The sequence below is a fragment of the Acanthochromis polyacanthus genome, chromosome 16 (assembly GCF_021347895.1).
Source record: "Acanthochromis polyacanthus isolate Apoly-LR-REF ecotype Palm Island chromosome 16, KAUST_Apoly_ChrSc, whole genome shotgun sequence".
NCBI classification, from domain to species: domain Eukaryota; kingdom Metazoa; phylum Chordata; class Actinopteri; family Pomacentridae; genus Acanthochromis; species Acanthochromis polyacanthus.
Genome location: NC_067128.1, coordinates 12,655,947 through 12,670,506, shown reverse-complemented (window position 1 = coordinate 12,670,506; position 14,560 = coordinate 12,655,947). Strand labels below are relative to the sequence as shown.

General features: G+C 39.2%; 1 protein-coding gene across 1 annotated transcript in view; it reads left to right on the top strand.

The window, feature by feature from the left end:
* Nucleotides 1-14,238, top strand: part of si:ch211-202p1.5 (uncharacterized protein LOC103909337 homolog) — a 30,378-nt gene extending 16,140 nt beyond the window's left edge. The window contains exons 2-4 of the mRNA XM_051936782.1: nucleotides 434-596; nucleotides 10,478-10,597; nucleotides 10,694-14,238. Coding sequence (XP_051792742.1) covers nucleotides 434-596; nucleotides 10,478-10,597; nucleotides 10,694-10,799 — 389 coding nt within the window. The 3' untranslated portion in view covers nucleotides 10,800-14,238. The remainder of the gene's footprint in view (nucleotides 1-433; nucleotides 597-10,477; nucleotides 10,598-10,693) is intronic.
* The last annotated feature ends 322 nt before the right edge of the window (nucleotides 14,239-14,560 follow it).

The window sequence follows — 14,560 nt, the reverse complement described above, 5'->3', positions numbered from 1 at the left end:
ATATGGCAAATCTTTAATATACCAGTTGGCTCCGCTGGTTGGGAAGCTAATGGGACTTAGCCACAATCCGGTGCTCTAGGAACTACGTCAGCCTATTCATTGCGCTGATTGGTTGTATACCTACCCAATTGCTGCAGCGTGATTTGATAGACAACCTTTTAGCCCGCCTCCCTCCCTGTCGAGCGTGCCTAGACCCTTGTGTCTTAACAGCATGGGTCTAGCGCGGCTAGGCTAATAATGATCTCAAATCTAAATAAAAATGTGACTTTTTTAAAGTGTGAAGAAGTACCCAGGTTTGGTGCCTCCAAAACATCTGTGAGCCAACTATTATGATTAATGTAAGAATTTATGCCAAACAACATAAACATAATCTAATAGATTGTACTTAAAAAGAAAACACAACTTATCTCCCTTTGTCATTTGTGCTTTGCAGCCTCATCCATCTCTGTTACGGGCCCTGCAGCAGAGGAGGGCCCCCTGGTGCAGCTCACCCACACAGCACACCGGCGAGAGAAGCGCTGCTCCTGCGAGAACCAGAAAGACAAAGAGTGTATTTTCTTCTGTCACATCGGCATCGTCTGGGTGAACACTCCGAGGTGAGTCTGCAGGAGAAGAATACTAAACAGTTCAAGCGTTTGTTTTCACTGTAATGGAACATTAGAGCATTTTGATAAATGTTATCCTGTTCAAATGTGCTAATAAACCTAAAACAAAGAAAACACACAATCAATAATCTGACCAGCAGTAGCTGGGAGGTTTCTGTGGGAGGACGGGAGGCGTTCACACACACCAGCTCTGGTCCAACACTAAGATAAACTTTCACTGTTTTGCCAAGTCAGTAGTTCTCAGAATAAAAGCACCAGGTTACAGGATTCTACACACAATCAGTCATCGGCACTTAACAACTATTCTGCCTTTTTAAAAGCTGATGTTAACCATAACTACTCCCTAAAAACACAGAACATGGACAAAAACAGGAACACATAAGAGTTACAGGCCATCTATCTGTATTTCCTGTCAGCTTTTGCAACCTTTTATTTAGTCATTTTAGTATATTTCAGCTTTAATTTTAGTGTTTAGGGAAAGTTTGACGAATACTTCTGTGATATTTCTGCCTGTGATAAATTATGATTACAAGTATAAGTTAGAATATCCATGTAAAATGGCTGCTCAAAGAGAAAGAGGTGATTGAAGCGTCTTGGTCACAAACATTGATGTTTTTCTCCACTTGGTCAATCACAAGAGAGTCTTCTCCCTGAAGGGGGTGTGAACAGCAGCAGAATTTAAAGCTACAGACACTGAAACGGACCGCACTGAACAAGGCTGAAACAAGGGCTCATACAGTCATGGTGAAATGAACCATCTTTGTGGTACTTTAAAATGAAAATTTAGAGGCATATTTAGGAACATGTGAGAAATTCAAAATTTTGCTGAAAACTGGCACAAAGTAGGGCCTTTAAAGGAGAGAGAGCAGAGTCTTTACGGAATATAATACTGATGCAGTGATGGCACAAGATACAGACTATTTTAATATATGATCTGTAAAAAAAACACGTGTACTTCTTTACATTATCTTTTACATTATCAGTCATATCTGTGACAAACGTAAGGATAGCATTATTTTGTTTGTTTTTTGCTACTCAAGTCAGCTTTTCAATGGCTGTCTTTACAGTCTAACTCAATTAGTTATTGTTTTCAAAGCTTTTTCTTTAAAAAACAAACCAAAAAAAAACAACACTACTTTTCTTGAGTCAGGTTTTTGGCTACTCCACCCACCCCTGACCCCAGAAACCATCAAACAGACATTGTTGTGCCATGATGGGTAAACTTGAATGTTTCTCCAGTAAGTCTTTACAAGTCCAGTTGTTCATATTTTTAAGCTGCCTGGCCTCAAATAGAAACGAGGCGCTCGGCTCCTTTCACAATTGGTAGCAATTAACTTCATTTTAGTTCAGTATGCACAAGCAATGAGTAAGCAGTTAGATGTGGTGTAGCTAATAAGAAAGCACACCTTTCCTAAGGAAGGGTAATTTCTGACATGTTTCCTCTCGCTGCTTCTAAATAGCCTGTTTTAACCCTTTAACACCAACCCACCGTGGAGACCACAGAGTCTCAAATCATTATGGTCGGACCCTGATCTGCCCACAGCCAGTTAACTCCTCACAGCCTGTTCCCATCTGAAGTACTTCATAAGTCCAGTTCACATTAAACTGTTTGGAAATAAGACAGATTTGTTATAATACCTGATTTTATTCAAAGTCAAGATATGGAGATTAAAAAGTAAAAATTTGGAATAAAACACTGATCGTGCAACACTTGGCAAGAACAGAATTCTTCAAAATGAGCATTATTTTGGCTCTAAATAGGTTTTAATAGCTTGCATCTAAAGTTCCCGCACTGATCTTTTCCATTTTTACCCAACGCATCAAAACCTGTGTGATTATATTTGACAAACTGTAAGGCATACTGCTTAAAGGCATGCTGTGCTGAAGGTTTTTCCATGTAATGCCACCAAGTCACATTCGAAATTAATTAACTTTAGGGAGAGAAAAAGAGGTGTCACCAAAATAGCTTCCAGAGATTAGCCAAAAACCACTGGGACCGTCTCAGATTGTTAGTTTAGTCTAAACATAGCAGTGTGGTAAAATGGAATCTTCCTGCCTTCGCCATAAAGACGCTTTAAACAGCAGTGGCAGTGCCCACCGTCACTAACTATGCCACTAAATCCTGTGGGCGACAGGGAGCTCCTGACTACTGCTTTCTTCTTCCACACATCCTGCTAAAAATAACATTTTTTATGTAATATGCAGACAGGCCAACATGTGCTTGACACGATGAAGCCTTGTGATATCCTATATCCCCACATACAGTATCCTTCTGATGAGAATCCTCATATATCTTTTTTCTCCGTGCCATAGAGTTCAGTTGTTGTCCAGAAATATGCTCCTTCATGAATACACACACTGTAGTTTTAATCTATTCCACGTACACCGTCCTGCTGCGACAGATGTAGACTAATCCGCTGCTGAAAACTGTTCCCAACAAACACACCATGCCCTGCTATTGGTTTGCCAAAAACTACAATGCCCTGCTGTTTGAGGAAATGAGCAATTATCACATTATTAAACACCAAAACTATATAATTGGGAGGTGTTTTTAATGATTCACACCATCAGTAGGAACCACTGGGATTGGGCTCAGAGCCACAGACAGAGGAGGGAAGTCAGAGACTTTTTTTCTGACACATTGGCGGTTTCTGGTATTTTTGTGGGCTTGCTGAAAACAAAATATCCAGTAACACTAAACTTTGTCTCTAAGGGAGGCCCTCTTCCGACCTGCTGTTATACACCAGGAGAAAACAATAACTGTTAAGCTATTCTTTAGTATAAATTTTAAAAATATTTTTCAAGTCAGATGTACACCCTCATAAGTGTAAAAATAAACACAGAAATCAGTTTTGGCCTCAGTTACAAAGAAATGTCTCCAAACATCCAAAAAGACTGGGATCCAAACTAAAGATGAGCTAAGTGAGAACAGCAAGCCGCCTCTAGGAAAAGAGCCACCTTTGGTGAACTCAAATAAGTGGAGTTTATGTAACATCTGCTATTTGGTTGACAAGTTTACTTTACTAAAAGCCAATAATAAAAGCATTTTTCACTTTTGGCAGACATCAGTACAAATGTGAGCCAAATTTAAACTGTTTAACAATGCGCCTTGATATTATGAGTGTATGTTTCCATGATCACAATGTTGTTTTTCGTGCTTTAGCCCAGTTGAAAATATGGTGTTGTGCCAGAAGTGGCCTGATAATATTTAAGGGAAAGGCTGACATGCAGTATGAGAGTTAATGCTTAATAGATGTTTTTCAAAGTAATAAATCACCAACATATTGTTTGCAACAAGCCCTCCATTCTAAAAGACTATGCAGGTAGTTTGTCTTTTCTCTGTACAGCTGAAAGATTTAGCCAGTGTGAAAGTAGCAAAAACTGAAGTTTGTGGCTCCAAATGTGAGTCAGTTGCCTTAGACTGCCATTTTAAAATGGACAACTTCACAGCAGCAACAAATAGTCAGTTTTAAATGTGCTGAGACAATGGCAGAGGTTTGGTTATGTACTATGAGGACTGTTTTCAGCTCTATGCAAAATCTCCTTATTTCTCGCGATCATAAGTACAAACCAAATCTACACCCTTTTCTACATACACTAACATTCAAAAGTTTGGGATCACCCAGGCAATTTCATGGTTTCTGTGAAAACACACTTTTATTCATGTGCTAACGTAAATGCACAATGGTTGTCTCATCGTCAATTAAGCTTTCAACCTGTCTGATGCTATGACAAGCAGCACACGCAACAAAGAAACGAGAAACAAAGGTAAAAAAAAAATAAAAAATAAAATGAATCTTAGAAAACATTACCTTTGAACCGCATTTGTGACGGCTAACATAGAACAATCTTATAATGGTAGCATTGTGCTACAAACAACTGAGCCAACAAGCTTTCGTCCTGAAAGGTCACATAGAATGGCCTCATGTTTGGAGGGCAGGGGGCTATTTTTCTGCACTCTTCACAGTTTGAGGTCCATAATTACCAAGTATGTCAATCTATGTTTGAGGAGACAATAAAGATACTGGTACAGCAAGGTCCTTTGCCAGTGATGGGGCCCTATTCATTTGCACATTCTGTATACAGCAAGAATTTGGGTTTCAACACAAAAACAAGGAAATGATCATGGTTTGGTGTAAAATAGGAAATTTGCTAAGACTTGAGGACCTTCATTGTCATGCTAACAGTAAATGGTTGAGGTTATGGAAGGGTCATGATTAATAAAAACAACATGCACTATCTGTTTGAAACAATCTCCCATGTTAAAGTTTTGTGGTGTGTTGACTCATCCATCCACCCCAACCTCCTCCTACGCCAACTTTGTCACTCTAGAACGACATCGCCTGACTTTCTGTATCCTACCCTACGAGGGTCGCAGGGGGTGCTGGAGCCTATCCCAGCTAACTCGGGCGAAGGCAGGGGACACCCTGGACAGGTCGACTTCAGCCAGTGTAATCAATGGAAATATGAAATAGGCATTCCATGGTATAACTCCAAATCTAAAGACAGGTTTGAACAGAAGTAAGCAGAGTGGAAGAGTCCTAAGTATTTAGTGCAACGGAGCCATAACTCTCTGAGCTACAGTTCAATAGTTCAGGTAACTTAGATTTATTCATTTGTGTAACTTAAGAAAGGAGCACCCTAACCCTTTGACACATAAGGCAAAAATGTGGAAGTGAAGCCAACAGACTTACTAAAACAACACAGAGGTCAACAAGCAGCAGAAAGGGGAAAAATAAGTGATATTGCAGAAATGAGGAGACAGAGGAGTGTTGACAGAGGAGAGTACAGAGTAGAGGAAGGTTGGGAGATGAAAGGTTCGCATTTTCTCGCTGACCTTATAGTGGAAATGAGGCCCAGATGTGCTGTCATTTAACTAAGAAAAGAAAAAGATACGAAGCTTGTCAGTAGTGTAATGACTCTGAAATAGCATGAAATAATTCCCCCCAAATATCTTTACATTCAAGGTGCATTTTACAAACAATAAAGCCTTCTCTTTATTTTAAGGTACGATCTTGTTTTGACATAAATGTAGTGCTGTTAAGCTGCTGGCATCTGCTGGCAGTTCCTCTTGTGGTTTAGTTAACGCCGCCACTAATCCGGCGGTGGATTCCCCTCCAACCTGCAGCCGGCTGCAGCACAGCCAAGAGCCAACGCAGCGGTCACACCGGCACCAGATGGATCAGGAGCAGGGTGACTCACTGCAGCTAAGCAGCAGTAAAAGAAACTCCTGTGGCTGCTTGTAGTGAGGCTACTCAAACAGTGAGATATATAACCCACAAAGGCAAACTAACACAGACGTAATTGAAAAATGAATCACCCCAGTCATTCTTAGTCATGTTTATGGTGTGGCTGTTGTGATGGTCAGTCGGTACAACACTTAGGTTCAGAGGAAAATGATAGGAAGTAATTGATGGATTGCTGGGAAATTAGTTCCAGACACTCGCTTTCCCCAGAGAACGAATAGCTGAGTCAACAACAGAGACTGTGTGAATTATAGCTCACAGTGGATACGACTGTTGGTTTGTATAAAGATGTACGTGATGTATTATAACCAGTTCACATCTGGGTGCAGGTTCCCTGCTACTGTCAAAGTCTACCGCTGTTCAGACGCACTAGTCCGTCCATCTAGATCTTTATAAAGTGGGATGATGCTGTAAGAACAACTAACCATGACAACACTGGACATGCAAACAAATTAAAATGACTGGCTTGACACAAAGAATCAACAGCTTCTTTCACCTCAAACTGGCACCGGTGTTCTGTATTGATCAACAGACATAAGGAGTCTTAAGACAAAAGACTCCAGACCTTTATTGCCTCTGTTATCAGAACACGATACCAGATGTGTGACCCGAACTTCCATAATGGTGTGAAGTTTGTACGTTTGGGAAGAGGTCCAAGGAACGTGTGGCTGCAAAGACCACCGCAGGTTTTCAATCAAAGGAAACAGAATGTGTTTTGAGATAACAACTGCAGACTCTACAAATTAAGTCAGGGTCAGATGAGGAAACTTCAAAAAGTTTATGCCAGAAACAAGGAGCGCAACTCCCATTGTGGGTCATTACTGTTTACAATACAGCCTTATCATTTATAACTGTCCACAAAAACTCAAATATTTGAAGCAACCATAGAAAAAGGGAGAAAAACTTGGAGCTTACTGTTGTTGTCCTCGGTCCTAGGACAACATATCCTTCCGCACAGGATCAGGTGACTGAAGCAGTCAAATGTGGCTTAAGTGTTGCCCATTGAACCTTACTCACCTGACCTGCACCGTCTGATTTCTATCAGTTTCCCAAACTAAGATCCCACTTGCGTGGTGGCCATTTTCAAGGTGACGATGAGGTCATGCATGCTGCTCACGATGTGATCTTCTGCCATGATTGTGAAGCTTGAACAATGGTCGGCCAAGTGCATTGAAGTTAAAAAAAACTATATTGCAAATAAATGCAAGAACAACGTTTCACCGGTGACGTTTTCTCGTGAGGCTGAGAATTTCTTGAAGTGCTCTCTTAGTCTGTATAGCTGCATCAGAAGAAATTTCTTGGAGAAACCTTTGGATTTTGGACCCTTCGACCTGGTCTCTCATCTTCATGCAATTTGCTTTATCACCAATCACAAAGAACATGAAGGCAATTGTTCTCATTACTTGGACTCAGTCTTTTCTTTGTTAATTTGCCCAACAATCCACAAAACATAAAACTTTATAACCTTTCCTCAGTATCTGTTGGTTTATATGTTTGGTTGTCAACTGGAAATCCTCAATGATCTTTTATAACGTTCTCTCCAATCATTTGCAGAATCCCTTTTCAGGGATTCTAAAATATTTATTATATCTTTGTGTCCAATTTGAAATTAATGGTCAAAGTTACTATCATCCTGAATCTCATTTTAATTGCCCGAATCAGTCATGCAGTCTAAATTGTGTATTGAACTGAATCTAATAGTACAAAGAATTTTATGTAACTATTTGATTTTCTGTTTCATTAAGTAGTAAGTCTGAAAGCAATCATGGTCATAAACCACAAAGGAAAGCCTTGAAACTCGTGAAGCTAAGTTCTCATTATTTTTCCCTTAAGGTGCTCTGGAAAATATTTTTTATTATTATTGATTCCTATTTGTATCTGTCTGGTTCAAAAGTGCATAGCATTTTTTAAACATGTGATCATCGGAACCTGTACTTCTACATGTATCTCTGTGAAGAATAAGAGAAGGAGTAACCCCTTGTGACTAATGACTGAAATAAAACTTGCTCTGCAAACTCGTGCTTTGACAGATTTACAGAATTTCCATGGATTAAAGTTTAGCTCAGCTTTAAGTAAAAGCTAATTGTGGATATGGGTTAAAGATTTTGAAAGCAGGAACTGACTACATTATCAGGCTTGAGCCACCAATGGCCTGTGGTAATAGATGTGAGGAAGGATGGTATCTATGTTTGCATATTCCTGGGATGCAGTTACACTTGGGTCTTGTATTGTTATCCTATTGTTTAACAAGCAGGAACTCACCAAAATGCAGTGAAAAATGCCCTGAAAGCAAGAGTCTGTATTTACAGTCTAAAGTTCAGAAGATATTGTTTACACGCATGAAAGATCAGACACTTCAGGTTGTATGACTGTGTTGATGCTTTGTACCACTTAAAAAATCTTAACACAAGCAGCAATCGGAGTCCTGGAGCTTGGCAGCTCTGAAGCATGAAATCTCAAGAGAAGTTTTAAACAGAAATACTCCATCCTTCAGTTCAAAGGTTGCACATCCTGTCTGCAGATTTTTCTCTTCTGTCCTCGTTACTTGCCGTAAGCAGTAGTGGCAGAGACACCGTTGTAGGATCCACCAGCCATTACCAACAGTGAAACAGATCCAGGACAGGGTTTTGTTTATTCCCCCACCTATAGCTCTGGAGTCCTATCACCTCTGCAGCCACAGGATGGAGACGGTCTCCCCTTTTGATCAGCGAAGCAAGAGGGACACCAGGACACCACGCCAGATGTGGGACATGTCTGGCATGGGGGCACGAAGCACCAAGTCAGCAGGGAGCGAGGCCGAGAGCTGACTTTAAAGGATTCCCCCCAATACAGACCTCCAGGATGTGTATTGGACCTGTCTTAGCAAGAGACTGGCTCAAAACCCCCAAGTACCACCAAATTCTGACTGATTCTTGAACCACAGAAGGGAAGAAGCTCAGAAACCTGGAGGACCACTTCAAATACATCCCACTCACTGACAAGGAACTCTGAACTCCAGTCAGAACCAACAAAGACAATCATCCCACAATTCTGGACAAAACTCCTTTTATGCACATCCATTTTACCGAACAAGTGAACTTTTCAATGACTTCATGATTAATCTACCTCTTGCTTAGTTTTAATATTTTATTCCTCCTGATTAGTATCAATGTCATAATTTTAACCTGTCTGCTGATCACGTATGAGCATGTTTGGTACCATTTTAATCAGCTATCTGTCAGTAATGCTCCTAGATAAACTTTCACACTGGCTAAACTTGTATTTGATTCCAGCTACCGAAATTCTACTCATAATCTTATTGAGCTAAAATAATTCCCTTGATTGCTTTATGAGGTTTTTCTTGTCTGCAGCAAGAGATGTTTCAGATGCTGCATTATTATTTTTAGGCTAACTCAAATATTTCGCTGGCCAAAAAGTAGTTAGACTACTTAATAATTCTGTATAAAGTAATCTTAACCCCATTTACCCTAACATGTCATTATTTGGTGGAGAAAACAATTTAAACTTTACAAACACACATTAAGAAATCCTACACCATGTTTATGATCACAGAAACACTTGATTAGTTTTAGCTAGTCTCCATAAGGACAAGGATTGATCACATCCAACAGTCTGTACATTGTGTAAAACCATGAATGAGGAGTCACCACATCCTCAAACTGCACAGAAGCGAAGCCGAAGTGTGGCACAAATGGGTACTAGTATCTCCTATCTAGTGACCCAGTGTTGGAAATAGATTTTCAAGGTCCCACATCCAGTCACTGTTGCACAGACTGCGCAGAGAAAATGGCTTAAGAGCAAAACACTGATTCTATTCATGGAGGTCACATGTTTGGACCACTTAGGCCAGTGGTGCCAAACTCATTTTAGTTCAAACGCCACAAGTGGGCCGGACCAGTAAAATCATAGCATAATAACCTAAAAAATAACGACATCTCCAAATGTTTTCCTTTGTTTTAGTGCAAAAAAAGTCCATGTACATTCTGAAAACGTTCACATTTAATGATTTCTTTTTTTTTTTTTACAAAACATGAACAGCCTGAATTTCTTAAGAAAATAAGTGCAGTCTCACAGATATTATGCCTCAGTTTATCAATTAGGTGTGAGCATTACAACTTGCAGATAACAATGTATCTTCAAAGACACAAAACGTTCAGTCACAGGTATCTGGAACTGAACAATGCAGTGTTTTACTTTATACTCAAAACAACTTGTCAAGATGAAAAAAATGTTTAAAATTTGCATTCATGTCCACATTTGTGTAGTAATTCTGACCACCTCAACAAACAAACTAAATGGAGACTATTAAGGAAAAGGTTAACCCCCTGCCTTGTAAATGTATAGGATTATATATAAAAAATACATAAAGGTTGTTGCAGTGTATCCACCATAGGGTTCCACCAAACCAAACTTTATTGTTCTAAAGCTGCTGACTGACATTATATTGCACAATCTTCAGTGTCTCCTGTGTAATTTTGAGGGCTGGACTGGACCCTCTGGCAAGTCAGTATTGGCCCGCTGGCTGTATGTTTGACACCCCTGGTTTAGGCCATACATAGACTTGCATGCATCATGTTTGTGGTCTGACAGCGAGATCCGAGCGTGAACAATGGCTTTGTCTTCCAGCCACGTGGTTCCTTATGGATTTGGTTCGGTGCGTCTCAGGAGGGAGCTCAGTCGCTGCCGCTGCACAGATCCACAGGACGCCGAGTGTCTGAGTTTCTGCTCTGTCCAAACGCAACCACAGTAAGGACACATTCACACACACATTAACTAAAACAGGCAGTACACTGAGAACACAGAGTGATGAAAACACCCTGTTGTCCCATTTTTTCTCCTCAGAGGTGAAAACGCTCTCATGAAGAGGAAGACTGACAAACGGCTGAAGAGGTACAGAGATGCATTCTGGGAAAAAAGGAGCAGACACGCACTCAGACATCAGACCTGAGAGAGAGGAGACAACTGTAACACCAGCTCTTCTGAAAGGAAGTCCTAATGTATCAGAAATATCAAATAATGGACCCTTTTGATCGTCTGGCTGCCTGACGGCACTTCAGACGTGTACAGTGTTTGTTTGTGTAAATGTAATGATGGTGAAGTGTACGAATATGTGTGCCGACCACTGACAAGCTCATCCTTTTAGCATTTGGCTGATGTCTTTATTTAAAGCAGCCCAAGCAGCACTTCACTGTCCAGCTCAGAGTTGAAGGAGTTGAACCTGTGACACTTTGCTGTTAGAAGCTGTGGGACAGAAAACACAGTCAAACACCAGAGTTCTCAGCTGAAAACCTCACAACTCCAAAATCACCAAAACTTCAGCATTTGTCCAAATTAGTTTCAAAGAGTTCTAAGAGCAAAACACCAACCACACAGACAAAAAAAAAATCTGCAGAGTCAAAGATTTGTTTTATGAAGCCAATTACAGCAAAACAGTTACACAAAAAAATTACATAATGATGCATTATTCTGCAAGGCTACAGACCACTAGTAGATGATAAACACATTTCAGAAGAAGAAGTCACAACATTCTGTGGAAAAGTTTTCATTTCATGAAGTGAACCATATGAGGAAATTGTAATTGTACCAAACAAAGTTATTATATGAATAGATAGTGGTGATGTTACGAGATAGAATAAACTTTTTTATTGAAGACTTTTGTTGGAAAAGACAAAATATTTTCTGATTTTATGAGAAAAAAATGACGTGAAATGTTCCGCTTAGATTAGTTAGTTTGGACTGTATGTGGATGTAAACAGTTATGTTAGTTTATTTAGATTTGTAAAATTAGAATTTTTATTGAAATTACTCTTAATGTTTCTTAAAATCCTGATCTTTTTTGTAAAATTGCAACTTTTTCTGAAATATTACAATCTTTTATTACTTTTGCAACTTAAGCTGAAAATATTACTTTTTCTTGTAATTTTGCACCATCTCGGCCAAATTATGACTTAATCTTGAAATGTAATGATTTTTTTGGTACATTTCCTACTTTTTTCACGTGAGCGCATTGTTATCTTATAATAGATTTACTTTTCCCATAAAACACTTCAACTTCCCCTTAGGCTTAACTCTCCAAATATGAATACGTCCATATTTAAATTTCTGATTTTACTCTTCAACTACATCACATTATCTTGAAATGTTAGGACTTTTGCTTGTAAAATCTAGATTTATTCATGAAATAATGCAACTTTTTCAAACAGTTTGTCATTTTTCATTATATATTTCAGTCTTATCCTGTAGTATTATGAGATGTTTCTTAAAACAGAACTTTCTCTTCAAACTTTTACAAGTTTATTCCAGAAATTAGTATTTTTGTCAATCGGTGGCCTGTGTTCTTCTAGGTGGGACTCCGATAAATAATAAGCTGTTTTGAACATTGTGACAAGTATAATGTGAATCAAGTGCTGTATTGTATTGAAAGGCTGCTGTTCGTACTGCTGTTAGCTTAGCTGTTAGCATCCAGAACTATCAGCGTACTTTATTATTTTTACTCGAATAGAAAATGATACAAAACATGTAAAATTGAAATGTTGCTGTAAAGGGCAAAAATTTACTCTCTGCTTGCTGACTGCTTTCTGCATAATTGTGTTGCTTTTCTCAATTGAACACACTGCAAACTAAAAACCTGAGTCAGTATGTAGTTTGGAGTTTGGATTCAGTGTTTGACATCACCTCAAAAAGCTGTTGGCTTTGAAAGTGTTTGTGAAGGATAAAATTGAGCATAAATCTGGAACCGTTGGCCGGATGTCAATTACTGAATTGGAGTTGTGAGGTTTTCACACGATGTCAGAGCTTTACAAATCACTGTCTGAATGTGAATAATAATATAGTATATATATTATATATATCAACCATGTCGCTGTCTGTCTTTATTTATATCTGTTAGCACCTTTTACTTAATCCTCCAACGAGTCAAAGCATCCCTGAAATGAAACGATACAAAGAGATGTGGGACTGTAAAACAGAAATATTTATTTTATGTATAATCCTCTTCTACAAATATGAAGTATAATCATTTCAACAGAACAGTACCAGGAACTACCATCATAACTGTCACCATCTCCTCAGCAGTTAACAACTGTAGAGTCATTCAAAGATTTGACCCCTAGACTCCAAAAACATCCTTAATGTACTAAATGAATGGTTGAAAATTTTGTGGAATATGTTTTTTTGGTTTCCTTGAGTAAAATGTCAAGATGGACTGACTGTTTTCAGAAACATCTCGTTTGGCTAAACTTAACGCAAAATGTTTCAGTTTAATTTGACAGAAACAAATTGCTACACCGTGTCCCAAAAGTTTGTTCTCCCCAGAAAAACCAAGCTCAAAGGCTGAATATGCAAAATAATCAGTTCATTCAATAACCAGTGTTTCCCCCTTTCACTTTGATCCCAGCTTTCAGTCTTTCAGGCATGGAATGTACAAGGTTCTTGGATGGTTCTGTCTTCCTCCTCTCCCTCACAGCCCTAAAGTTGAGCTGTTTCATGCTGGTTGGTAGTGGATTGGTAAAGATGCAACTCCTCAGGATTTCCCAACAGTTCTCGATTGGGTTGAGGTTAGGGGAGTTTTTTGCCATTACTCCTTAAAGAGAAAGCCAGGTAGATACTCAAAACACCATTGCTGAGCCATATGGGTAATGTGAGCAGGAGCTCCATCTTGCATAAATATCATTTCCAAAGGGCTCCTTTTAAACTAAAAGAGCTCCCTCTAAGGGAAGAAGACCTGCTTCCTCCCTCTGAGGGAGGGAGCAGGTCTTCTTCCACTGAGCCCACCATGTTGCTCCACCATATTTCTACAAAACACTGACTATAGGAAAGCACCGTTAATGTCTCCACTGGCATCCAAAGATTCTTCTACGCACTCGGAAGGGAAGCATGAGGCGAGAAGTAATCCGTCAGTTGTGGTCAGCAACCTCACTGAGCCTATGTCCATACTAATATGTTTTAATTTTTTAAAAAAAATACCTGCTAGAGATAATTCCTGAGCATGCTAGTATGTCTGGAAATACAAATCACATAATCTTTACAAAGGTGCACAAGGTTAATTACTTAGTTGTAGAAAGAAAGTGCAACAGAGGAAGAACAGCAATGTCGAAAACTACAACCAGAGATTTCCTGGACCCTGCTCTCCAAACCTTCTCATGCTCAAACGTTTCAGTGAAGCAATAAAACATTCAAAGAGTTTCCCTCCAGACTGAACCAGTAAAACATACACGGGAGTGTTTCTCCCCCAGCTGAGATAAACAATGACTGATGTCACATAATTAAAAACCCATTACATTGATTTTATCTCCCCCCAAGTGCAGCAACTACCTTCTCTCAGCTTGATGGAATTGCAACATGTAATATTTCATCCTGTTATTAATAAAACCCAGCGTTTTATTGCCTGTTGTCGCTTCCTGATTTTGTCCTGATGCAAGCAACAAAACGTATAGATTCTGTGGCCTGTTCCTAACACCAACTTTGTAAAGTGTATAGCATCATACATCTATATTGACTATTTTGTTGCAGGATATTTACTTTGACAAATATTTTTTCATTACTTAAACAAATTGAAAACGACTCCTAAGTACCGTCTGTTTGTGTGTTAGAGGTGGATAATATTTCATAAGACAACATGAGGGTGAGATACAACATCTTATTACTTCATCCACCTCTAGACCTGTTGCTGCTCAGTGTGCTGCAGTAATGTCAGACCTATGATCTCTA